Source organism: Terrapene carolina, unplaced genomic scaffold (genome assembly GCF_002925995.2).
Source record: "Terrapene carolina triunguis isolate 2854851 unplaced genomic scaffold, T_m_triunguis-2.0 Scaffold111, whole genome shotgun sequence".
Lineage (NCBI taxonomy): Eukaryota > Metazoa > Chordata > Testudines > Emydidae > Terrapene > Terrapene triunguis.
The window spans coordinates 7111718-7138532 of NW_020664462.1; the positions used below are offsets into that span (position 1 = coordinate 7111718).

Consider the following 26815-nt stretch of genomic DNA (forward strand, 5'->3'; position numbering starts at 1 on the left):
CCATTGGTTTAGCCTAAGCAAATTGCCCAAAGTTACACAATGAGTTAGTGGCAGAGCAGGGAACGGAAGCCAGGTCTCCTGGCCCACATTCCCCTGCTCTAGCCACCAGACCTCTTCCCTTCTGTACTTCATTTGAAAATGAGGTCACTGGAGGGTTTCTCACCCAATGGTACCTACCCGATATCATCAAAGTGATGTCTCAGCACAGCCCAGACAGTGACACAAATTGTCGGGGTGCCTACAAAAGACAAGAGAGAGAAATTGTTATTTGTTTATTGTTATTTATTGCTCTTATTTGCAGACCGCACATCAGTTCCATTTGACGCACAATCTTTCTCCACGGAGGTTTTATGTTTCAATGGCTTATAAGAAAAAAATGCTGCTAGGAATGACCCCAAACCCTACAGCTTACAATAGGATTGTTCTTGAAATGAATCTAGAAGTCCTTACTCTGTAAGGATTTGGCATGCGAGTAAGGCCTTCAAGTCTGACACCAGAGAGGGTGAGTTGACTTCAGTGAGGTTTCATGAGTATAAATGACGACATGGTGGGGTCTATAGTGTTTTAGGCCAATATCATAGAATGGTGTAGTATTCGATTGTTGTGCTGTTGATATTGTTCAATCACCACACAAAACACTGGAAATAAGCCAGGCTTCCTATACTTAGAGATGCTGTGGTATGCAACTGCTGCACAGAGGCAAATGTTGAGTTTTAATGGCATGCATTGTATTTTTGAAATGGGGCAAATGAAAGATTCAACCCCTGGTGGGAAGATTAAGGAGAGGGACTGACAGAAACTACAAGGACGTAGACAACCCTAGGGTCTAGCAGGAGGTGAGACTGACAGCCGCAAGTAAGCTTCATACATTTTGCAAAGCTGAGTTGGTGTCACATTGGTTAATAAGTAGAATTAATCTTCTCAGGCCCTGTCCTGAAGCTACTAAAATTGAGAATACCACTTTCTACACCTATTTGGTTGAGCAAAGCAGAGCTCTGTTAAAGAAGAACATACCCGGATAGTCTGAAAAATTAAAATGGAGAGAGATTGAACAGCAACAAAAATAAATGTTCTGGGGAGAGGAAATAAAACGTGTTAAATTGAATCCAATTTTAATATTCTCATGCTTATGAAAGACCAAGGATCTTGGGTGTATAATGGATGTTTCTAAAATTTCAAACCAAAACATTACATTAAAAATGAAGATCTGATGAAACCGTAAGCATGAGTGGATCAAAGGGGTCTTCCTTACAATGGCGTAAATCAGAAGTTACTCCAAAAAAGTCAGTGGAGCTACAACAATGAAAAGTGGGTGTGAGATCAGAATCGGGCCCAATGTATCGACTGCAAATGTAATCCAAACATCGCTTCCATACAGGGGCATGCACAAGGGCAGGGGGCAAGCAGGGGCGCAGGCCCTGGGGCCACAGCGGGAGCTGCCAGCTCCTCCAGCCATGGGACCGCAGAGGGGAGTGAGAGCATAAGCTCTTCAAGTCCCAGGACTGGAGGAGCTTGCTCTCTGCCCCTGCTCCGGCCAGAGGAGCTCTGTGATCCCACCGTAGCCAAGTACTTGTGGATACATCTATTGACCTAGCTCCATGACACATGGATTTTCGTTGAAATGATGAGTGTACTGCTGTTTATTTCTGTGCATATGGTGTTTGTGCATGTGTTGATATGGTTTAATGTATATAATGTGTGTGTTCAACGTGCCCCTCCAACAGGGATAAAATTTAAATTCCTGTGCACGTCTCTGCTTCCGTATTGTATAAGGCTGTTCTGATCTGGGACCATCTGTAATAAGAACACACACATGCACACCAGAAAAGAGTTATGTCATCTCCTTTTATCATTTCCTCCCCTGCATGCTTCTGCACTTCCAGGTTCCAGGCAAGGTCGGAATAAAAGTAGCATCAAAATGCCACTGAAAGGCCTATTCTTGCAGAGAGAATTTCTTCCCTTATCAAGAGCAGAAATTACAAGAAATCTCATGAGAAGAGAGGATCTCTCCTGAAATCATCAGTCCTGTTTTGCAGGGCTCAGAGGACTGAATAGTTCAGAAAAGCATCCACATTTATAATTGTCATTAATTTTATGCTGAGTGCTGACAATGCACTTGGGGCCCTCCAAAACACTGGTGAAGGCCTCAGCCCTGCAGAGCACGGACCACCCTTCAACTCCTATGCATGCAGCCCCCTGCACCTTGAAGTGTTGGACATCTTTTGCTCTGGGGAACTTATGATCCTGAAATCAAATATTCACCTGAGACAGGGTTGCACTATGGACTGGTAGTTCTTTAACTATATAGACCAACAATCCCTTGGTCAGTATGTCTGTAGGCTGTTTTATATTGTTCTCATATTTAACACTATATTCAGCTGCGCTAACAGACATAGGCCTAGAAGATCCTGCACTCAGCTCTATGGGGATGGAGCTTTACACCTGCAAAGAGTTTCATTAAACTCAGTGGGCTCCGCCTAGGCACAGAGCCCTGCTCTTTTAGATTAGATGACAGATGAGGTGAGAAGCAGTGTTGTTGAGTGGTTAGGGCTCTGGTTTAGAATCACAAAGACCAGAGTTCTATACCTGGCTTTCTCACTTCATCATTCTGTGACTCTGTTTCCCCTCCTACTCTTTGTCTGTTTAGAGTGCACGATCTTCATATCAGGAGCTGTCTCTTATGTGTATATACGGGGCCTAGCACAATGGAGCTCTGAACCCAGCTGGGGCTCGTACGTGCTAAAATAATACAAATCGGAAGAACCAGAGCTGTAAACGTTTTCAGATTTCTTTGCTGTTTTTTAAATGACTCTAAGAAGTTATTTCTATCCATGATCAGTTTTGAAGGAACTTGTTTTACAAAACATAAAACATTGGGCCTAACCTTGAGAATATGTGATTAAACCTGAGACAAGCAGCTGCAATCAATGGTTTCTCTTGTGTCTGGCATCTTGGATTCTTAGCCAAAATTTCAATTACATACTGTCTGATTAACATGCGCGAAGGATGAATTCGGTCCCAGAAGATTCACATCCAAAGTAAGCACAATACATATTATCACAGGATTCTCTAAAGCACGGTTTGTTTCTTTCCAAGATAACCAGCACTTATTTACCTATCCATCCCTGGATTGTGAAGCAGGCCTTACTTAGACATGCTTTCCACTCAGCCATCAGCTTTCAGACATGACTGAAGCCTCAAGAAATGGGCCAGAGCTGCTATATCTGATTTGTATAAGCAGAAAATTTCCTATTAAGAACATTAAGAACTCTTCTTGCAAAGAGAAATCCCCTAAAGGAAACTGTATGCTTGCCAGTGATGCAAAATCATCCTTATTTTAATGCAGGTCTGGCTAGACTGGGAGACAAGAAGCAGTTTGGTTTATAATGGCAATACTCATATCTGTAATACCAGTGGGAGGAGAAAAAAACCTTACATCAATTATTCCACATACAATGGAGAAGTGGGGGTTGTTTGGTTTGCTTCTTTTTTGACTTCTTGGAGTGCTACAAGAGGCATGTTGGTTTTCTTCAGAAAGAAAGACTCTTGGGTCTACATGGTTCTACAGCCAACCACATGACTTGCCTATGAGCACCGCTGAGGACTCCCAAAAGGAGGTCTAGTTCATCTCAAATTGGGCAAGGAAGATGGTTATGATGCTGGGGCTTTGGGGTGGGAGGTAAGGAAGCCCTCCATTTAGACTACATGTCACACACACTTGTACACGCAAACACATGAAGAGCATAGAAATGCAAGTGCCTGGAGTCAGTGACTGAAAATACCAGGTGGCTTCTGCTTTGATTACACTCATTCGCTTGCTCTCAGTCAACTCCTCATTTCAAGAACAAAGTAGGGGGAGTAAAGTCTTTGGCATGCATTAGGGTTAAAAATAAACAAAACCCATGTAAGAAATGCCACCTACCCCAGCCGATGATGGTGTACCAATAAAAATATCTCCTCTCTGGGAAAAAGGTCTCCACCAGTAAGGTGAAAAGGTACAATCCCTCAATGAACAGCCAGAAATAGTTGGACATGACGCAATAGTGGAAAAAGACCATCACTGCTTTGCATTCCACCTACAAAAACCAAGCACAAATAAAGTTATTTTGCTGTTTCACCCCTGTTGGATGGGGATACGAGAACAAGACACAGATCCCGAAATCCTCTAACAACAAGTAAAACAATCTGGCCTTTTATTTTATAATACATACATCTAAAGAGTTTATGAAAACTGTTAAAAGCCACTTAAAGAGTGCAGCTCTAAAGGGCAGAAAACCAATTTTTGCAGTCAGGTGGTATTTTATGAGTGCTTTCAGGAAGCTTAAGAACTTCTACTAGTAGTAAGGTGCATGCCGACAATGGCAGCTAATTGCTAAATTATAGTCCTCCATGCTTTAAGTGCAGGTAAGAAAAAGAATCCAGTTTTGTATAGAGAAATCTAAGGAGGGGTATTAAATAGAAGTAAAAGTGTGGAAAGGCCTGAGATTGCTAAGAGGCTCATAAAGGATGCACCCTACTGTGCAAAGTTCAGAATTTTACTTCGGTGCAATTTGGTGGAAGCTGTCACTCAGTGTCAGGAAATGAAAAGTGAGGATAAGTGTGAAGAAAGCTGAGTGATTTACCATACAAAGCAAACGGGGAAAAGTTTTAGACAAAACTACAAATCTACTCTGTCAAACTCTGCTGAACCCTACACAGACATTGGGTTGGGCAGACTTGGCTTTGCAATGTTGCATGTCAACAGGATGATATTGAACCTGCGACATCACCCACTCACAAAATGACATCACAGAATAGCACTGAAAACTGGAAGCTCATCCCTGGAGCTTGGGGAGGAGACACCTGGTTGCCTCCCATTGACACTCCATCCCCTGGACACATCCTCAGCTAGTGTGAACTGGAATAGCTCCATTCACTTGAATGGCGCTACACCCATTTATGTCAGCCAAAGATCCAGCCACCAGAATGTAGGATCTGAGGGACTCATCACTTGTGATTTGAGGTTCATGGAAACTTTGAAACTGAGTTAATGGATTTTCGGTTTGGGAGGGCTGAACCAAAATTTTTTTAAAAACAATTCTGGTTTGATAGGAACCAAAATTGTTTTTTTCACAAAGTTTTCACCAAATCAAAAATGCAAAAAAACTCTTTCAGTCAACTCAAAATGTTTTCAGTGGCTTCAAAACTATGTTGTTATTTTTTTGGTCGAGTATTTCATTTTTAATTGGACATCTATGGTGGTTTCCCCTCCTTTTTTTTCCTTTTTTTTTTAATTGGCCAAAAATTAATTTGAAATGCCATTTTGAGTCAACAAGTCAAAACAAAATGTTTCAGAATGAAATGGTCAAAACAAAATGTTTAATCTCTCAAAAAAAAAAAAAATTCAACCAAAACCATTTGTCAAATTCAATCTGATCTAGTGTCTCTGAGCTGTTTCAGAGTAGCAGCCATGTTAGTCTGTATCCACAAAAAGAACAGGAGTACTTGTGGCACCTTAGAGACTAACAAATTTATTTGAGCATAAGCTTTCGTGGGCTACAGCCTACTTCATCGGATGCATGTAGTGGAAAATACAGTGGGAAGATATATATATACACACACAGAGAACATGAAACAATGGGTGTTACCATACACACTATAAGGAGAGTGATCAGTTAAGGTGAGATTTTATCAGCAGGAGAGAAAAAAAACTGTTTGTAGTGGTAATGAAAATGGCCCATTTCCAGCAATTGACAAGGAGATATGAGGAACTGTAGGGGGGGAGGGGGGAATAAGCATGGGGAAATAGTTTTACTTTGTGTAATGGCCCATCCACTCCCAGTCTTTGTTCAAGCACCATTAATTTTTTTTTTTTTGTCTCTGAGCTGGAAATCACACCGCCAGCTCAAAGTATAGACATACCCTTAGAAGTTGGAATCTGTTTAAGTGAGAAAGAAAAGGCTGACGAAGAAAGTAGAGTAACAGTCTCTTCCTTTGGAAAAGAATCATGGGACTTTACATCACAAGTGGATGGGCAAGAGCGACCTCAGTTTAGCAACTCATCTAGATGTTCATCAGAATGATGATGGGTTTGGATCAAGTAAGAACCAGCTCCAAAGTTACTCATAAAATTGAGCCAAATAAACTGAACTTTTCCTGAGGGTGAAAAAAGTTTTGATATATTTTAAAAAAATATATATGTAATTTATTGTTACACACCATTCAGTCACTCCTACAACATGGCACTGCAGTGCCAGCATTAGGCGTGAACCTATGCTGCTGCGCAGAGGCAAAAAGAGCTATCCTCACTAAGTGAACTTTACTGGGGTATTCTAGAGAAGCGGAGCCATAAATAGGCATTTTAGCATCTAGGGTAAGCAAGCATATTTGCATCCCCTACGGATCCCCCCCCCATCTTTTTCCGCCCCTGTGGCTTTGCGCCCTGGGCAGCTGCCCCGCTCACCCTGTCCTGATTACAGCCATGGTTTGAAGTTCTAGGATATTTTTAAGTGTCTGTTAGAACAATCTTCTTTCTTTCCCCAACCCAGATGTGTTAAAAAAGATTCCCATCCCTCATCCAGGGGCACTTGGTCTCTTGTGCCCCTCCACCCCATCCTCTTCTAGCCATCCAGGCTTGGGGAATAGAGAAACTGCCTGGATGGAGCAAGGCTTGAGCTACAGCAGTGAATTCTCGGCTCTACTGATGGCACCAGACTATGCTTCTTAGTCTTAATTCTGGACATAAGAACATATGAATGGCCCTACTGGGACAGACCACTTCCAACAGTGGCCAGTGCCAGGTGCCCCAGAGGGAATGAACAGAACAGGTAATCATCAAGTGATCCATCCCCTGTTGCCCATTCCCAGCTGATGGCAAACAGAGGCTAGGGACACCGTCCCTGCCCATCCTGGCTAATAGCCATCTCCCTTGTGATGATTGGCTGTTTGCTCCAACTCCCTCCCTCGTAGTTCACTTTAGCCTTACTTCAGGCTCCTCTCTCTCTTTTATTCCTGCTTCCCCTCAGACTGCCTTGAACTCATTCTCTTCCCTTTGTCTTTCCTTTTAGCTGTTCACCTTCTGCCTTCCCTCCTTAGCACACTCTTACCCCGGATCCCAAACTCACCATATGGGTGTGTGAATAACAATAACGTTAACAAGCAAAACCAACCAAAAAAATCTCACATCATGGAAGTAACAGGACGTCTGCAAACCACCATCACTCTGTTTTTAAATGACAGCCCTTTCTCTCACTGTTTATTGTTATTAAAATTACTTGTGTTATTATTTGTAGCACCTAGGAGCCCCAGTCATGGACCAAGACATTATTGGGTTAGGTGCTGTTTACACTGGAAGCTGATCATGATACAGGTTTGGATTCTCTCTTACTATGCATTTGTATGAGTCAAGGACAATGAAGGACAGATCTCAGATGGCGCTTCCAGGAGCAACTGCAATAGAATCATAGAAGATTAGGGTTGGAAGAGACCTCAGGAGGTCACCTTGTCCAACCCTCTGCTCAAAGCAGGACCAACCCAACTATTAATACAAATATTTAACAATCATTGTCATTAGAGAAAAAAAATGGACTCCAGCTTTGGTTCTACTTACAGTAGATATAAAACAATGGTTAATCTCCTGTTCCGCATACAAAATCCCATCTTTGATGAAGACGGATATTGCTCGTAGAATAAATGAAATAAAGAGGTTCATGTGAATAAAGTTCCGAGTGCAGTGAAGTTTCCTAGAAAGAGGAGAGAGGAAATGGGGGTGGTGGGTGGATGATTGATTTCTCTCTTAAGAATACAACATCAAGACTGGTGGTTTCATGTCTGAATACCCGGAGTTTGAACATTTGTGATCCCAGGCAATCCAGCAACTCAGGAAACAGTATTCTGTGCTTTCCATGGGGCTGGGAGACCGCAGCATTTTTTAATATCTTACTGACCTCACGGCCTTGATGATATCATGTGGCAATGAATTCTACCGGCTAACTGTGCATTGTGTGACAAAAAAATATTTAATGTCTATGGAAGATTTTTAAATGCATTTGCTCTAATGCTGGCATCTCTTATTGAATTTTAGCCAAAAATTTGGATTCAGTTTTTAATCTTTGCATTGTTGGTTTAGGTTTTTAGACAGAGGGGAATTTTGGTTTAAGAGATGATACTCATCAGAACCTTGATAATGTCTGTGCTTAATTTTCCTGGACACCGAGTACAAAGGTGTGAAAGTTGGTTCCTATAGAACTTTCCATGAAGACTTCATGGGCAGCACCTTCAAAAGCGCTTAACCTAACTACTCTCATTGAAGTCAATGGTAATAGTCCAATTTGCCTTACTAGGAACAGAGGTAGGCCATTTTACCATTGACTTCAAGATTTCATTAATCAGTGATTTGGGAGAGGAAGAATGGTGACCTAAGGTAAGTCATTACGTTTCTCTGTGCCTCCTTTTCCCATCTGTAAAATGGGTATGATAGCACTGTCCTATTTCCCAGGGATATTGTGAGGATAAATATCTTAAAAGATCATGAAGTGTTCAGATATTATGGTAATAGAGGCCAGATAAGTACCTAAGATTGACCAGAGTTAGGCCAATGCTGAGTGCTTTGGAAATTCCAATCCCATGTGCACTGAAATATGAACAAAACCAAGACTCAATGACACCACCCGTTGGAAAGATCTGATTTTTAAGGGCCGTCTTGCATCTTATTTTTGTAACTCCTGAGGTCGAGGACTTGATTGTTTTTGGTCCCCTGGGCCCTGATCTTTTGTCCCCCCTACAGAGATGAGCGACAACTCATTTCTGGTGACTCACCTGAAACGACACAGGATAACCATTGCTGTGGTGAGGGATACAAGGGACGTGCTGTATCCCACTGTGTACAGAGCCTTCACGGAGAGGTAGTAGTAATCCTTGAGAAACAAACAGCACATGGTCACCAATAGTACTGTCACGTAGGGCCAGATCTTGCTCACCTCACTCAGGGGAGTAATTCCACTCACCTCAGCTCTTAATGGGACTGCTTGGATGAGAAACACGAACGGGACTGGGCTCATACATGATGTCTTCATTTACTTCTCCCGTGCCATGTATAATGACCAGGGTTAGCATAGGTTTGGCTCTGTTTGTGGCTCAGTACCTTACTAAGGTGACTGAAAACTAGATTTTTGCAATTGCACTGACTACTTCCTAGGTTGTTCAAAGGCATACCAGCTTACTTTATGGCAGACTATATGCCGTAGTAGCTGTAAGGCAGTGTTTCTCAAACTGGGGTCGCCACTTGTGTAGGGAAAGCCCCTGGCAGGCTGGGCTGGTTTGTTTACCTGTCCTGTCTGCAGGTCCGGCCGATTGCGGCTCCCACTGACTCCGGTTCACTGCTCCAGGCCAATGGGAGCTGCTGGAAGCGGCGCGGGCCAAGGGACTTATTGGCCGCCGCTTCCAGCAGCCCCCATTTGCTTTCAGCAGCGAACCGTGGCCAGTGGGAGCCGCGATCGGCCAGACCTGCGGACGGGGCAGGTAAATAAACTGGCCCAGCCTGCCAGGGGCTTTCCCTACACAAGCGGCGACCCAAGTTTGAGAAACACTGCTGTAAGGATTAATTAACTAATGTTTATAAGAGCTACATGCTGCATAAGCGGTATGTATTAATATTATGGAAATATGCAGTATAATGCTAGAATACAAGCAAAGCCCTGCCTCTTTTGAACACATATTTATGGATATGAATAACACGAATAATATGAATGTCGAATGGCTCAGCCCTGAACCATACAATTAACACGTGTGCACTGTTCTTCACTTCCTCCTCATTTTAAAGGGTTCCTACCTGATTTTCAGACTCTGTTTCATTTTCATCAAACCCACAGGCATCATAATAATGAGGGAAAGGTTCAGACCAGCCATCTTCTGTGCAGTTTCTGCTGATGTCCCCTACATCTGGAGTGGATACAAGCATCATGTAAAATAGGTCACAAGGAAAATGCCATTGCCAAACCAAACCACAGGAAACATCTTCCTTTACTGACTGGAGCATTACCACACAATTCCTGGCCTGACAACTTCGTAACTTAAACCTTAGCTTCAGTCCAAAAACTGCAGTTGTGGAAGTTTTTAAGAGGAGGATTCTGAAGCCAAGAAGGACAGCTAACATGCTCGTTCACATCTCCAATTACCCAGAACACTCTACCAGCACATGGTTGTTCCAGAGGAGTAGCTCTTGTGACTACACTGAAAAATTAGACCAGTGCATGTGGGTGCACTGAATTCTTTTCAGAATGCCCTGCAAGCCAGAACTGTAGAATGCTTTCTATTTATTGAGCCATTACAGTTTCTTCTGTTTGGATTGAACCTCCACCAGAATTGATTGCAATTTCAGCTTTTGCATGAGGATTTTCTGCTGCTCAGTATTTTTCATTTTTAGAGCAATTTTGTTAGGCAGCACATCATGTCAATGGCACTGACCTTATTTTTTAGTCATGTCATTCATCCATAAATGGAACCCAATGCACCTATTTAATCAGTGCATTCTTTTGTGAGCATTCCATTACTTGGTGAATTTCAGTACCAAATTGCACACCAGCTCCCAGTTCTCTGCAGAAATAGCTACTAAATCACAAGGTTGGGTTTCTTCAACACCATTCAGTAATTATTGTTACAGTAGTAAATATAATTTATAATTATATCCTTGTTAGACTGTAGCATTCAATTGATGAATAGATCTTCATAATGCTGCTAAAAGTAACACACAACTAAGTGCGGCACTATAATTAGAACTGATCTGAAAAATAATTTCCAGCTGGCAGGAAAGAAAGCGGGGTTATTCCTTTAGAACAGAGTAAAAATAAATAAATAAATAAAGCATCCTTGTTTCTTTTCCTTACCTAAGGGAGTTTGGCCTGTGCTATCCAATAGGTCAAAATCACCTACAAAACCAGAAATATAGTGAGGACATTTTGTTTACAGCTTCTACAATATGGGTTTGATGATCCAATGTCCAGGAAAGTCTCCTTTCTGATTTCCAGGGTATTTGGATCAGGTCCTAAATAAGTAGCCTGTTTTGTTTTGCCTTTGGGAAAGATGGAATTGCAAATATGGGTTCACCCTCTGGTTTGAATGATGGACATACTTATGTTAAAGTTTACACACACACATTTTAAAATCTACAATAAGATGGAGTTAAGGTTGAGAGTGCAGATCAGTAATTTAGGATAAAATACCCACTACGTCCCTGTAATGTATCCACAAATCAAGCAGTATAAATCCAAGACAATAAGAGTTAAGATAACATTTAAAGGAAATCCAAACATGTTCACGTATGGAAATGCACAATTAAGGCACCAAAACAACCTTAGTTCTGCCCTGTATTATGCAATAACCATATGGTTTTGAGTAAGACATTTTAGCATTTAGATTAAACTGATGTTAAAAGACATAGTTTTTTTTATTTCCCCTCATGAGTGCTACTGTACTACCAATATTTACTAAGTACAAAAATAGCAGGTGTCTGCCTAAATTTTCAGTCTGAGGCCCATCATAACCCAGAGCGATTTAGAAAGATGAGCTCCGGGAGAAGATGTATAAAAGCTAGGAAGCCAACCGAACTGCCTCCTACCTGGATGAGTTTGCCCCATGTTATCCACTTCCCAACCTGGAAAGAAATGACATCTGGTTAGCACAGATGATTTTTTTTTTTTTTTTTTACTGGTTTGTTTCCCATAATAACCAAATGTCATTGCAAAGTCTGGGAAAGTTCTGTGATCACAATGGTCCCTTCTGGCCGCAGAATCTAGGAATGTATGTCTGATGGGAAAAAAAGAATGTAAGGATACAGAATCATAGAAATGAGCTGGAAGGGACCTTGAGAGGTGATCTAGTCCAGCCCCCTGCGCTGAGGGAGGACCACATATACCCACATTGTCTCTGACAGGTCTAACCTGTTCTTAAAGCCCTCAAATGATAGGGAATTCACAACCTCCCTATAGTTACAAAGTTTTTCCTAATATCTAATCTAAATCTCCCTTGCTGCAGATTAAGGCCATTGCTTCTTGTCCTACCTCAGTGAACAGGAGAACAATTGATCACTGTCCTTTTTATAACAGCCCTTAATATATTTGAAGACTGTTATCAAGTCCCCCCTCAGCCTTCTTTTCTCAAGACTAAACAGAGCCAGTTTTTTTAACCTTTCCTCATAGGTCAGGTTTTCTAAACCTTTTATCATTTTTGTTGCTCTTCTCTGGCCTTTCACCAATTTGTCCACATCTTCCCTAAAGTGTGACACCCAGAACTGGACACAGTACTCCAGCTGAGGCCTCACCAGCATTGAGGAGATCAGAGCAATTATCTCCCATGTCTTACATATGATATTCCTGTTAATACACCCCAGAATATTAGCCATTTTTACAATAGCAGCGCATTGTTGGCTCATATTCAATTTGTGATCCAGTTATGCCCCATTTTGTATTTGTGTACTTGATTTTTCCTTCCTTCTTATTGGTTTCAGACCAATTCTCCAATTTGTCAAAGTCGTTTTGAATTCTAATCCTGTCCACTAAAGTATCTGCAATCCCTTCCACCTTGGTGTCATCTGTAAAATTTATAAGCAGACTCTACACTCTGTTATCTGAGTCATTAATGAATCATAGAATCATAGAATATCAGGGTTGGAAGAGATCTCAGGAGGTCATCTAGTCCAACCCCCGGCTTAAAGCAGGACTAATCCCCAACTAAATCATCCCAGCCAGGGCTTTGTCAAGCCTGACCTTAAAAACCTCCAAGGAAGGAGATTCCACCACCTCCCTAGGTAACCCATTCCAGTGCTTCACCACCCTCCTACTGAAAAAGTGTTTCCTAATATCCAACCTAAACCTCCCCCACTGCAACTTGAGACCATTACTCCTTGTTCTGTCATCTGGTACCACTGAGAACAGCCTAGATCCATCCTCTTTGGAACCCCCTTTCAGGTAGTTGAAAACAGCTATCAAATCCCCCCTCATTCTTCTCTTTTCTGCAGACTAAACAATCCCAGTTCCCTCAGCCTCTCCTCATAAGTCATGTGCTCTAGCCCCCTAATCATTTTTGTTGCCCTCCGCTAGACTTTTTCCAATTTTTCCACATCCTTCTTGTAGTGTGGGGCCCAAAACTGGACACAGTACTCCAGATGGGGCCTCACCAATGTCGAATAGAGGGGAATGATCACGTCCCTCGATCTGCTGGCAATGCCCCTACTTATAAAATGCCGTTAGCCTTCTTGGCAACAAGGGCACACTGTGACTCATATCCAGCTTCTCGTCCACTGTAACCCCTAGGTCCTTTTCTGACTAGCACTGATCCCAGGACTGATCCTACCCAGATACGCCTACCCAGTTTGATTGCAAACCATTGATAGCTACTCTTTGAATAATCTTTCAACCAGTTGTGCATGCACCTTGTAGTAATTTCATCTAGACCACATTTCCCTAATTTGCTTATGCAAATATGTTGGGGGACTGTGTCAAAAACCTTACAAAAATCAAGATATATCATGTCTACCATTTTCCCTCATCCACTAGGCCAGTAACCCCGACAAAGAAGACAATTAAATTAGTTTGGCATGATTTGTTCTTGACAAATCTATGTTGGCTATACCTTATAACTCTATTATCCTATAACTGATTGTTCAATAATCTGTTTCAGTATCTTTCTAGGTATCAGCATTAGTCTAACTGGTCCATAATTCCCCGGCTCCTCTTTGTTCCTCTTTTTAAAGGTAGGTAGTATGTTTGCTCTTCTCCAATCCTCTGGGACCTCACCCATTGTTCATGAGTTCTCAAAGATAATTGCTAATGGGCCCAAGATTGCTTCAGCTAGTTTTTTGAGTATGCTAAGATGAACTTCATCAGGTTCTGCTGACTTGAATACATCTAACTTACCTAAATATCCTTTGACCTGTTCTTTCCCTATTTTGGCTTGTGTTCCTTCCCGCTTGTTGTTACTATTAATTTTGTTGAGTATCTGGTCACACTAACCTTACCATTTTCTTCATAAGAGCCTTTAACATATTTGAAGCCTGTGATCACCCCCCCCCCACTCGTCTTTTCTCAAGATTAAACATGGCCAGTTTCTTTTAAACCTTTCCTCATATGTCAGATTTTCTAAACCTTTCATCAGTTTTGTTGCGCTCCCCTAGACCCTCTGATTTGTCTACATTTTTCTTAAAGTGCAGTGCTCAGTACCAGATATGTTTACTTCCTGTATAGTATTCAGTCACTAGATATCTCTCTGTGCTGTATAGAGTTCCAGGCAGGGTGCAGCTCCTAGAAAACTAGAGACACAAAGCAGGTACTCAAATTGTGTGGAAACCTGGTTGGTTGGTTATCTGTAGTTGATTTTCTTAATAAGCAGCTCCTTGTTTAAGGTCAGTGATTCCCTATATCATGATGAGCAGATCTAAGTTTTATTCAGGTCTCCTCCACTGAGTTGCTGTGTAACCTTGGGCAAGTCACTTAACCAGTCTGTGCCTCATTTTCTTGTATTTAAAATGAAGTTAAAAAAAAATTGAGAACCAAATTCTGCCTTCATGTACACCTCATACAACACTGAGGACTGGAATAAGATTGTATGGGATGCAAAGACAGTATTTTAAGTTATGTCTCTTTATGCTTTAGTGGGAAATGAGACCCAGATTTTTTTTAAAAGTGTTGGGTACAGTAAAGCACCAGTAGTTGTGGGTATTTGCGGTAAGCTGGCAGAGGAGCCTGTCTCTGGATCTAAAATTGTCTAATTTAATATATACACAGAAGGGCTTCTGCTGTTGTTTGCAGGGTGGCAAACCTCACTCCAAGACACCAGAGAATAAACCATTATTCACACCCTCCCGCCTTTGGAGTAAGGATGGAAGGGCAGGATCTTTCTTTCACTTTTACTTCCCCAATCAGTCTCCTGAGTTGTAATTTGTCTCGACATCTGCAGCCAGCAGAGAAGAGTGGATGGCCAACTGGGGCCGTACGGCCAATTGGAGCTGGTCTAAAACACATCCACACTCCCTGGAAGCTGGAATTATTAATCCTTGCACAGTACTGGACACATCTGCTCTGGAGTGCACATTGGGCCAGACATTCAGCTTATGTAAATCAATGTCACTCCATTGTAGTCACTAGAGCTACACTGACTTATGCCAGCTGAGGATCTGGCATACTTTTCAGCAGCCTGAAAATGCTGTCAGGTAAGTTCATATTTTGCCAGACAGATCAACCTGCTGTCCTACTGAGCCAAGGGCCTGGGATTTCAACTACTGCTTAATAGAATGAGAATACTGGGCGTGGTGCGAGAGTGTGTGTGTGTGTGTGTGTGTGTGTGTGGGTGGGTATTGGCCTGGTGAGAAAAGTCTGTACAGCTTCCTTTATGATGTGACACCATCCTGAAAAAAAGATCCAAGATACTGCAACAATTTTGGTGCCTGGAATGCATGATGATGCAATGCAGACAAGACAGACGGATCAGAGGAATTTTGAGGCGTGTGGGGAGGGATAGCTCAGTGGTTTGAGCATTGGCCTGCTAAACCCAGGGGTGTGAGTTCAATCCTTGAGGGGGCTATTTAGGGATCTGGGGCAAAAATCTGTCTGGAGACTGGTTCTGCTTTGAGCAGGGGGTTGGACTAGATGACCTCCTCAGGTCCTTTCCAACCCTGATATTGTATGATTCTATGGGTAGATCTGAAATCCATTGATTCTCTGTCATCAAGTTGGAATTGCCCCCTGCCTGCCTCCCATCAACCCTACTTGCTGCCTTAGTGAATCTAAGGGCCTGACCCAAAGCCTACTGAAGTCACTGCCCCTTCCAGTGACTTCAGTGGGTTTTGCACTTGGCTCTGTGTCAGAGAACTGAGCATACCAGTTAGATAAAAGATGAGCCATATATAGCCACAAGATGGTAGTGTTGCACCAGAGAAGAAGAATCACGGTGGAAAACTAACTGTGATCTTCATGATGTTCAGACTAGTTCTGTCAATGCTCTACTGAACAAATACACTTAGTGAAAAGATGTGGACAATATTTTATCTGCCTTTTGCAGGCTAACCGTTTAGATTAACATAGTCCTTTAGAAGATGAAGTAGCCCAGTGCCCTCAGATTGTCCTACACTAACGCCGAACGTGACCTACAGCTATTAACTGGGGATTGGAATAACCACACATCTACCTTATATGGAGGTCTTTTATAAAAAGAAATTGTGTAAAATACTGAGAGATCTGTCTAGCTCCTGCTGAAAAGGGAACAGCAGTACAGAACAGAAATAATGCCTGGACCCTTGGCAGCACAACATAAGAGGAACTTGTATTTTATGTTTTTTTTCAAAAGCCTCGTGAAATATTTTTTATTTCACATGTTTTTGCTCTTAAAATAAACTGAAATGTCACTTTGGAGCAACTAAATGGGAAATCAAAGACTTCAGTGTGAAGATTACAGGGATTATGGAGCGAGTGGGAGGCCAGGAAAACAAATCAGCAAGCCTAAACATCCAAGCCTCTTGCATCATCATCATCATCATCCTTCTATTCAAATCCCTTTCAGGCAAACTGGGCTGCTGAGGTTGCTTGAATACATGTATTCAACATCAAATGTGTGTACTCAACTCACTAGTCATTTTCAATGATTAATCTCGAACCTTGTGAGCAGAATGCCAATACCATCACAGGGTTCTTTGCAGAAATCCATCAACCTCCATTCCTTCACTTGTCATATTTGTTGCATATTTTGAAACACTGGGTAGGTTTGCAAATAGTGGGACTGGTTGGCCAACATTTTGTGTCGTCCAAAATCACTGAACCCTGTACTTGTCAAATGGTGTATGACCAACTCTCACAGCACAAATACTAGATCTATCTAAGAGGGTCAAGGGCACAATCCATCTCCCATTGGCATCAATCGGAGTTTTGCCACTGACTTTACTGGGAGCAGGAGCAGATGCAAGCCAGGGGTTCTCTGATTGCTATCCCTCAGTAAGACCCCAAACCTGCTCTCACTGAAATCAATGGCAAAACCTGCACAGGAATTGCCAGACAGGATTAGATTCATGGTCTATCTGGTCCAGTATCCTGTCTCTCTGCTTCAGAGGAAGGTGCACAAATCCCCACAGTAGGCAGATGTGGGATAACCTGGCCCACATGAAGGTCTCATCTTAATCCCCAATAAAGATTGGCTTACATCGTAAAGCATCAGATTTTCTAGCCTTTCTAATATTATTTTTCTCCTAGCATTAACTATTGGGAGCAGGCTCTCTCTCTCTCTCTCTCTCTCTCTCTCTCTCTCAATTAAACTATTTCTCCTAGAAGCTGACAAGGAAGAAAAAGAGAGAAATTCCTACTATTTGTGTTTATTTCTGACTACTCAGATGGCACTCAGATATAGTGGTGACAGAACATAGGATTTTGGTTCATTTTGAATTGCATGACATTTGCAGTCACAGCCACAACATTATAGTAATGTAGCTCTGTGCAATGAATAGCCTTTTTATGTTGAAAAAAAATCCCTGTCTAGCCAAATTACTACTGTATTTTTACATGCGCTGGACATAGTTAATGATTCATATTTTCTATAATGATAATTTTCTGACTGTCCTAATAGCACATTTCCATTTTATTAACATTTTTCTGCAGTCCAGAATTTGCTAATGCATTAGAGAAAGTTCCAGGAGAACCTTTTACTATCTGGAGCTTTTAGACTTTATCCATCAACCTAATTTTCACTAATATGTTAAGCCACGGGAAAGTCTATTAGATTTACATTCTACATTATGCTCTGCATTACAATTAGAAGTCAAAGCCAATCACATGAGCGTAAGGATAAAAAACATGTTGTAAATATAATTGCAGGGAAGCTACGGGCCATAGTCTGGCTTTCCCATCTCTGGGTGCCACTCTCATTGAAGTTTGTGGCACCCAAGTGTGCATGTATCCAAACCTAGAATATGACCCTATGACCTTGATCCTACAAACTGTTATGCATGTGAGTAAGACCAGGTCTACACTACAGACCTATTTCAGTAAAACTATGTCGCTCGGGGGGGGTGAAAAATCCACACCCCTGAATGACACAGATATACTGACCTAACCCCTTCGTGTATACAGTGCTAAATTGGTGGGAGATCTCCCATTGAGATAGCTACCACCTCTAGTGGAGGTGGATTAACTACAGCGATGGGAGAAGTTCTCGCATAGGAGCAGCTTCAGTAAAAGGCTACAATGTCGCTATACGTGAAGACAAGCCTACATTTATTCACATTATTCATGGAGTTCAATTGGGTTACTCCCATTCTTAACATTAAGTAGGGTTGGGGCCTAAATCTGAATTTGGATAGGAAGCCTGAGATTGCTGACTGGACGGTGTCCGATCCTCTGCGCTTTCAAATAGGGCAGAATTTTGCTCTTAGGCCTGGTTTACACTGGGGGGGGGGGGAGGAAATCGATCTAAGATACGCAACTTCAGCGACGTAGCTGAAGTCGATGTACTTAGATCTACTTACCGCGGTGTCTTCACTGCAGTAAGTCAACAGCTGACCTTCTCCCGTCGACTCCGCCTGCGCCTGTCGCCCTGGTGGAGTACCAGAGTCGACGGGAGAACGCTTGTCTCTAGACTAGACGCGATAAATTGACCCCCGCTGGATTGATCGCTGCCCGTCAATCCAGCGGGTAATGTAGACAAGCCCTTAATATGTATGCTTTCAATAGTATGTACTTATATGGCTTCCCATCACTATATCAGCAGTACACATTCAATCTGACTCAAATTCTCAAAGCCCTGTTAAAACAAGAACAGAGTTTCTTTTTCAACAAGAAACCCAGAGTTACAACCACCACATTCTTTGGCTTTCTCCTCCTCTTCCTGGCTGCAGAGCATACAAAGAATGGGTGCAGTACTCCATGTTCCAGTGAGCATTCACAGGGAGCCTGATTCACCACTGCTTTGTTTCAGCTGTAGGCCTTTGGAACTCCATGGAGATCAATGGACTGACACTGGGGTTTAATGGTATAAGGTCAGGCAGAATTAGTCCCAAAGCATCCACACCATGTCCCAATGAAGCACAGCTTGGCTTTGAAACTCTCAGGCTAAAAAAGAAGAACTGCATTGAAGACCCAGACAATGACCATTCTGCAGCTGATGTGCTGCCTTTTTGTAGAACATTTCGCGCTCCTGGCTCCCACCCGAGTCCTCCTGTTATATTATTCTCAGCACATGGACAATGAGGGCTCTGGCGCACTAGGCTTTTCAAATAAATCAAAGGAAACACATTGAGATGATTAAAAGGGGCTAGATTCATCAAAGGCACTACAGAGAAAACACATTTTCAAAAACGAAATCAGGTGGTTCTTCAGTGGCCAGCCCTCTGGCCAACACAGTCTCTATGCATGAACAAACAAACCCCTTCCGGGGTAATAAAAGTCCAACTGGACCTATCACGGTGCCCTGGTTGCTATCGGCAGCCCTGTCTCTGGGCTCAGTTCTTTGCCCCTTCTGGGCTAGTTTTAAGTCCGTATCTGCCTGGTATAGTGCACTGCCTCCAGGGCTTTCTCCCAGGGGGCTCTTTAAGTCCTGCCCTTCACTTGGGCCTCTAAACAAGCCTTATCCCCTTCTTGGGTCTTAGGCAACCCAGGCCCACCCACTACTCCGGGTCCCAACCCAGGGACCATACAAATAGCAGCCATGCACTGCTTTACTTAACTCCATCACTGCTGCTATTCGCTGGGCCACTTCCCATATAGCTCCTTCCTCTTCACCCTTACCTCAGGGTTCTCTGTCTGTTTCCTGCTTGAGCACGGTCTCTCTCAGGCCAACTCGCCTGGAGAGTTTCACAGCCTTCCAGTCCTTCCTTCTTCACCCTTCTGGTCCCAGCCAGCCACTGAATGTCTCAAGCCCTGCAGCTCCTTTTAATTGAGCTTGCTGAGCTCAGATTGGCTGCTTCCCTGAAGCCTTTCTAGGCAGGCCTGGAGAACCCACGTTCCCTGCTCCTTTTCCTGGGGCAGGGTGTGGTAGACCCCTGAGGCCTCCAGCAGGGGCATCAAAGGGCCTGATACAGCTCATCATAGGTGGGTTTTTTTGGCATTTGATCAACTCTAGACAGGACTACTGAAGGGCATTCTGTCTGGGGTTATCTTTGAAAGACACCCAAAAGTTTCAGTAAAAGGCAACGGCTTGCTTTACTCTGGATTTTGCTTCTGAGTGCCATGCAAGATGTTGGTGTCAAACTCAGTATAAAGCCCTGTGTGACCTACGTTCTGGATATCTAAAGAGGACACCTCTTTCCCTATGTATCCTGATGCTAGTTGTGCTCAGCTGCAGTATTTTTTTAGTGGTCTGTATATTTGAACTCTAGTGGACTGGGGCACTTGTTTTTTTACAGTGGAGATTCCTTGTTTTTGGAGTTTGCTTCCCATGTCATTTTCCCTCACAGGAGTCTGAAAAATCCACCAAGAGAGAAATTTGGACTGAAAAGTCAGACGCCAGCTACCTGATTCTTTAGCCACACTTATTCGCCAGCGGTGCATGACTGCCGCAATGCTGACATTAATTTCGGCTGGTCACAGAGAAAGCTTGCTTCTCTGGGCTCAGTAGAAATGCGTATTTTCTCTAGCTACATTTTATTGCTTGTAAAGTCTCTGATCTTAAATAGTCAGCTTTACTGCCTCTCTCTATCAATAACATTCCAGGACTGTCAACTGTCTATTTCACGCTGAAGCCTAGAATGTCTCCTGAGTCAGTGGGAAGCAATGGAAACAGCCAGAAGCATGGTGGAGAGCTCTTTTTGTTCAGAACATCACCAGGTTCAATCACCATTGAGATCTGTGGTCTGTTACTAAGCAATTTTAACATTTTCAGCCATTTTGACTTCATGAATTACACGGTGAGACAGCAAGACATGTATCTATGCAGTGCCAAGAGTCCAAACCACTGTAATCTCAGAGGTAACTGAGCCCATCACCACTTTTACTCTACAGCTAATTTACATGCAACAGTTTCATTGGTTGCATACAGGAGACTGCACAGATGTGGATTATGTGGCCCAGCTGCCACACCTTTCTGACAAGATGGGCATTCAGCTAGTAATACAACAATAAAGCAGCCAAAGTAAGAGATACGGTCGCTGGCAAACATTCTGAGCAATTTTCAGCTTGGGCAAGACAAAGTATATAAGATCTATCTACATATGATCATATATAGAGATAGATAGAGACACCATAGACATGTCACAGTATCTGAATAAGAAGTGGTCTTATTGGGCCCTTTTCCATACATAACTCGTCCTGAGAAAGATATAGGGATAGCACAGCACTCCTCACACACACACACACACACACACACACACACACACACACCCCTTCCTTTTCCATTCTTTCTGACATCTTCAGTTTTGTCAAAAGAATGATGTATTTCAAAATGCGGAAGACCACAGAATATTTCCTGAATCCAACAGATTTAGTTGCCACAGCTAATCCCAGTGCCTAGGAAGCAGCAGTGCCTATTGTAACTGTAATGCAGTAGACATGGGAATGACCTGCAGCCTGATTCTCTTATGGCAGAATATGTGAACTCCCATTGGTTTTAATGGGAACTTATTCACATCCTGCAGTGAGAGAGCAGAGTTTCGGTGGTTTCTAGCTCACCAGGATAATAAAACTTGGGCAGGACACATTGGAGACAAGTCTGGGGTTACAGCGGATTGTAGAAGTGAGGTGAAAGCCTTAAGCAGACCATTAGTACTTCTTTCCCCACCCAATTCATGGGATGGAATTGGCCTTGCCCTGATGAAAAGGTCTTATAGAATTTAATAGTGAAGGAAATGGTTCCCAAATAATATTTTAGCCATCCAACGGGATTAGTTCTGTCCCAGCCATGGAACCCTATATGCTGGTTCAAAACACCTATGGAAAGGATCTCATTTGCCATTGAATTCCATAGTATTTTAGAGTAATTGCTATAGAACTCTAACTTCTAATTAGAGAGTTTCTTATGGGTGGTACACACTACACACTATCTATCTATCTATCTATCTATCTATCTATCTATCTATCTATCTATCTATCTATCTATCTAAACTATTTTCTCTCTGTTTTTATATACAGTAAATAAATGTATCATAATCATGCTCTTTTTAATGCAGTGTATAGTTTCCTAGGTTGAGCACTTGTTGGGGGATGGGAATTCATTCTGACTAGAGAGAAGACCCGGCAAGAGCCAGTCATAGCTATCTTTTGGTCTCTGTGCAGCCAACTAGCATCGCTGGAGCTTTTGTGACAGCCCTTTGTGCAGCTGTGGCACAACACAGACGATGATGCACATTGTCGAGGAATGCCTGCTGACTAGGTTCAGCAGTGGCCTAGAAGAACTGAAGATGCCATCGTTGGCTAGACGATGATGCACACGCTAAATAAATAAATGTCACAATGCCGAGCAGATGGCAATCCCTGAACACTGCATTCTGTCATCTGTACTAGTTTTTACTCAAGCTCTGATCTACTAATCTGGACCGACAGAATTAATTGCTCCAAAACCTCTCAGTCATGCCAAACAGAATTGTGGGTGCTTTCTGGACTTCAACAGACTTCTTTTGAAAGCCAGCATTTTCATTGGGTGGGAAAAAATGAAAAATAAGAAACAGGCCGACATTACTATTGAGGATCACAGCTCATTAAATTACATCCAGTGGGACCAAGATGCTTCACTGTAGTGCCTTGACCTCCTTTGTTACACAGCAGTGCAACACCACAGCTTTGTCACATATCACCACAATTTATTTACCAAAGATGAGCTGGGATGCTTTGAATGGCCAGTAAACTAGGACATGTCAGCAGCAGAGTCAACACTGGCACTGTACTACAAAAATCACGACAAACGGCACCTTTATGCCTAAACCTAAATGTCCAGCTTAAACTGCCCTTGCTACAATTTAAGCCCAGTCTTCTTGTCCTATCCTCACAGGTTAATGAGTACAATTTACCTCCCTCCTCTTTGTAACAACCTTTTATGTACTTGAAAACTGTTATCATGCCCCCACTCAATCTTCGCTTCTCAGGTCTAAACAAACCCAGTTTTTTCAATCTTCCCTCACAGTCATGTTTTCTAGACCTTTAGTCATTTTTGCTGCTCTTCTCTGGACTGTCTCCAATTTGTCCACATCTTTCCTGAAATGTGGCACCCAGAACTGGACACAATACTCCAGTTGAGGCCTAATCAGTGTGGTATAGAACAGAAGAATTACTTTGTGTCTTGCTTTCAACACTCCTGCTACTACATCCCAGAATGAGATTTGCTTTTTTTGCAACAGTGTTACACTGTTGACTCATATTTAGCTTGTGATCCACTATGACCCTCAGATCCCTTTCCACAGTACTCCTTCCTAGGCAGTCATTTCCTATTTTGTATGTGTGCAACTGATTGTTCCTTCCTAAGTGGAGTACTTTGCATTTGTCCTTATTGAATTTATCCTATTTACTTCAGACCATTTCTCCAGTTTGTCCATGAGTGCAGGGGACTGGACTAGACGACCTCTTGAGGTCGCTTCCAATACTACAATTCTCTGATTTATAACCTCCCCTAGAAGACTAAAATGAAAGCAAGGTTTCTTGATGGATTGATGGATGGAGGATTGATGGATGGAGGCCACATAAATATATTTTCAAGAAAGAAATGTTGCATCCTGGAATCCCAGCAGAGTGACAGCTCAGAAACCTTGATCTGTCCTTAACATACTAGAGTAGAAGAGATTTAGGAGTGATTACATAATTCTCAGCCAGATGGATCGTGAAATATCATTTTGGTTACTAGTATCAGAAGGGTAGCCGTGTTAGTCTGTATCCACAAAAACAACGAGGAGTCCGGTGGCACCTTAAAGACTAACAGATTTATTTGGGCATAAGCTTTCGTTGGTAAAAAATAAAGAAGTGTTTTTTTTACCCATGAAAGCTTATGCCCAATAAACCTGTTAGTCTTTAAGGTGCCACCGGACTCCTCATTATTTTGGTTACTCTTTTCATCTCATGTGAAATGTCATATCCCGTTATGTCCGGTGATTAACCAACCCTTTATAAACGGAACAGTCATGTAAACGTGACTATTTCTCCACTCTGCTCCTACTGAAACAAAAATACTGGACAAATAAAATTAAACAAGTTGTAAGGATGATACAAAAAGATCATGGGGATCTGAAATGGATGTAGATTCTTCCGCCTTTGGGTCACTAGTACAAAGCCAGTCTGAGTTAGTAGTGGCCTCAAATTGTTAACCATCTAACAACTGTTTGGTTACTTGATGATTTGGCAGGTCTTGGACTTGCTTCTGTTGGACAGGTTTACACATGATAACTGCCTGTGATGCCACCTGGCACTTGTTAGTGATTTTGGCATGGAGACCAAGCGGGCTGAATGGGTTTTTACACTGCATTTCTTCTCACCCTTCCAGGTCAAGGTTTGAGAGCTCAACCAGCCAAGGCCCAACTGCAGAAGGCACCATGTGACAAAAATCCTAAATGCAGGACACAAAAGTATTTATGCAGAAGATTTAAAAGTACCGCTGGATTCGTCCCTTTGTGGTACATAGCTCTGTCTGTAAGTGCAGTTCCGCTGCTGTGTATTTCCAGTGCAGAGAGAGCACCAAATTTGGGTGGAATGTTAATAAATGCAGGACTGACATTCATAATGGCGAGGGCCAGTTGGTAGGTTTGGGATTGAGGCATGTTTAATATAGAGAAATCTTGCCTGTGCTGTAGACAAACAGGACGCCACTCTCTGCATTGCCAAACCAGCAGCATCCATGAGCCGTGCACTGGCATAAAAAAAGAAAAGATCTTCTACGTTGCCAAGCTCCAGCTCAAGGATAGATATTTTAAGAATGTCATTACAAACCACCCAAAAATAGGGCCTTCTAATGGAAAATCTTCTGACAAGAACCTCTATTGAAAGCCGGGCTGCTACAATTATATCAGAAGAAAATGATAAATCAGCCGCCAGTTGGTGCACAATAAACATCATAAAAATCACTCTGCCTTCATAGCGCGAGCACCCCATGATTATTGTACTGGGAAAACTTTTGGTTGAATGTAACTGCTGCTCTGGAGATGACCTGAATGAACTAGTTTGGCCATCAGACTGAGTGAGTGACTGTGTGTGGCTGATGCAGATGGGTATCCGTGTCTTAGGCTGGTCAGAAATCCATGGAGAGAGCAAGAATTTTCTTGCCTGTGTTATCTCCATAAAACTCTGGCATGTTGTTTTGCTATCATCACTAGCCTTTGTTGATTTACTAAGTGCATCTCTGAGTCACTACAGATCCAATTCCTCAGCACTATTAAGGCTGCTGCAGCTGGTCTTATATATTATAGGACATCAAAAACAAGGTCTTTGTGACGACATTTAGACATATAAAATCCTATGTAGCGTTTTTACAAGAATAAATGACCAGGACACTGAAGTAAGCACAACAGTGCAATGGGGTTTAGCACACACATGTATTTGTGCATGAAGTCCTTACTTGCTCAGATATACAAAGCTTTTTCTGTAGAGTGTTTGCAGGTGCAAATGTGGACTTTACTATAGAAGAATGTATGTGAAAAATTTGCAAAATAGCTGTCGGGATCAGGATCGAGTTTTGTTAGCACCCCTCTCCATAGGAGCTGCCATTTAACGGATACGTCATTGGATAAGGATTGGCGCTGGGAGGAATTGTCCAAAATTGGGCTATTTAACAGCAGCAAAAATGTGGTTAATGGATTATTATTAAAAACAAAACTTGCCAAACGAATTTGAAAGTCTGTCTCTCTCATGCATTCAAGTGGGAACCTTATTTCCTGTGCGTTGATGTCAATAATCAGACTAAATAGTTTAATAGTTAATTATAACTTGGTCAAGTCCTGAAGATTTTACTCAGGCAAAATTCCCATTGATTTCATTGGGAGTTTTGCATGAGGAAGGACTGAGGGCTTGATTGGGATAGTTAGGCGCAACCCTGCATTGAAGATGATGTACAGCTGTACTGCCCCAGAGGGAACACCAAGAGCTATCAGTCTCCTGAATGCCTCGGGCTGCATATTCACTGCTACTGCTACCCTTGATTCGCCTACTGCACCTCCAGCCAACTACACCGACAGATGCCTGGGGTGGTAGGACCATGGCCCCTCCCATTCCCACCCCTTATAGAAGCATAAATAGAGCCACCCCCACCCTTGGGTGAATGAAGGGCCTGGAATTGTTCCTGAACTTTACATGGGCTACACGAGAGGGGAGGTTCCTTCTACCCTCTCCCCCTTCCCACCACACACGTGCATGAGGCCAACCAGAATCTGACCCTGAGTTTTGACTTCAGGACCTGTCTCTCTCTCTCTCTCTCTCTCTCTCTCTCTTTTTAATTTTGTATTAATAATACAAGGCCCTTAGACAGAAATCACAATTCCCATTAGCTTCAATGGGTATCTAAGGGCACAGATTTCTATTTTGTAATTAGCCTTAGCGTAGTGATCCTCTCATCTTGCATATTATGTGAGGTTTTCCTCCACACACACACAAATCCTGGAAGCCTGACGTACTGTTTACACACTATGCCTCCAGCAGCCCCAGTCCACTAAAGAGCTTTTGATCCCCTTTAATAGTACCAATTGCTTGGCTGTATGATCAGCGTGACTGCAAGCAGCAAGAGGCTGCTGAATCTAGCAACCCTATGGAACAAATGAAGAAAGGAGAAGAGCACTTTACCGTCTTCCGAGTTAACAATACTGAACAGAGCAGGACACTTGACAAAGACGATTTCGCCCACACTTGCCGACTTCCAGCATGTAATATTATCCCACATCGCAGGGCATCCTATAGAAGAGAAA

General features: G+C 42.5%; 1 protein-coding gene across 6 annotated transcripts in view; it reads right to left on the reverse strand.

The window, feature by feature from the left end:
- Positions 1-26815, reverse strand: part of ADCYAP1R1 (ADCYAP receptor type I) — a 171572-nt gene that overhangs the window by 38558 nt on the left and 106199 nt on the right. For 4 of the 6 annotated variants that reach the window (XM_024196806.3, XM_024196805.3, XM_026652151.2 and 1 more), the window contains exons 4-11: positions 26694-26801; positions 11594-11629; positions 10863-10904; positions 9809-9918; positions 8797-8894; positions 7589-7721; positions 3923-4076; positions 178-238 (exon numbers count right to left, since the gene is read on the reverse strand). In XM_024196806.3, the coding sequence (XP_024052574.1) occupies positions 178-238; positions 3923-4076; positions 7589-7721; positions 8797-8894; positions 9809-9918; positions 10863-10904; positions 11594-11629; positions 26694-26801 (742 nt within the window). The remainder of the gene's footprint in view (positions 1-177; positions 239-3922; positions 4077-7588; positions 7722-8796; positions 8895-9808; positions 9919-10862; positions 10905-11593; positions 11630-26693; positions 26802-26815) is intronic. The other 2 variants (XM_026652152.2, XM_026652153.2) reach the window with 2 other exon arrangements.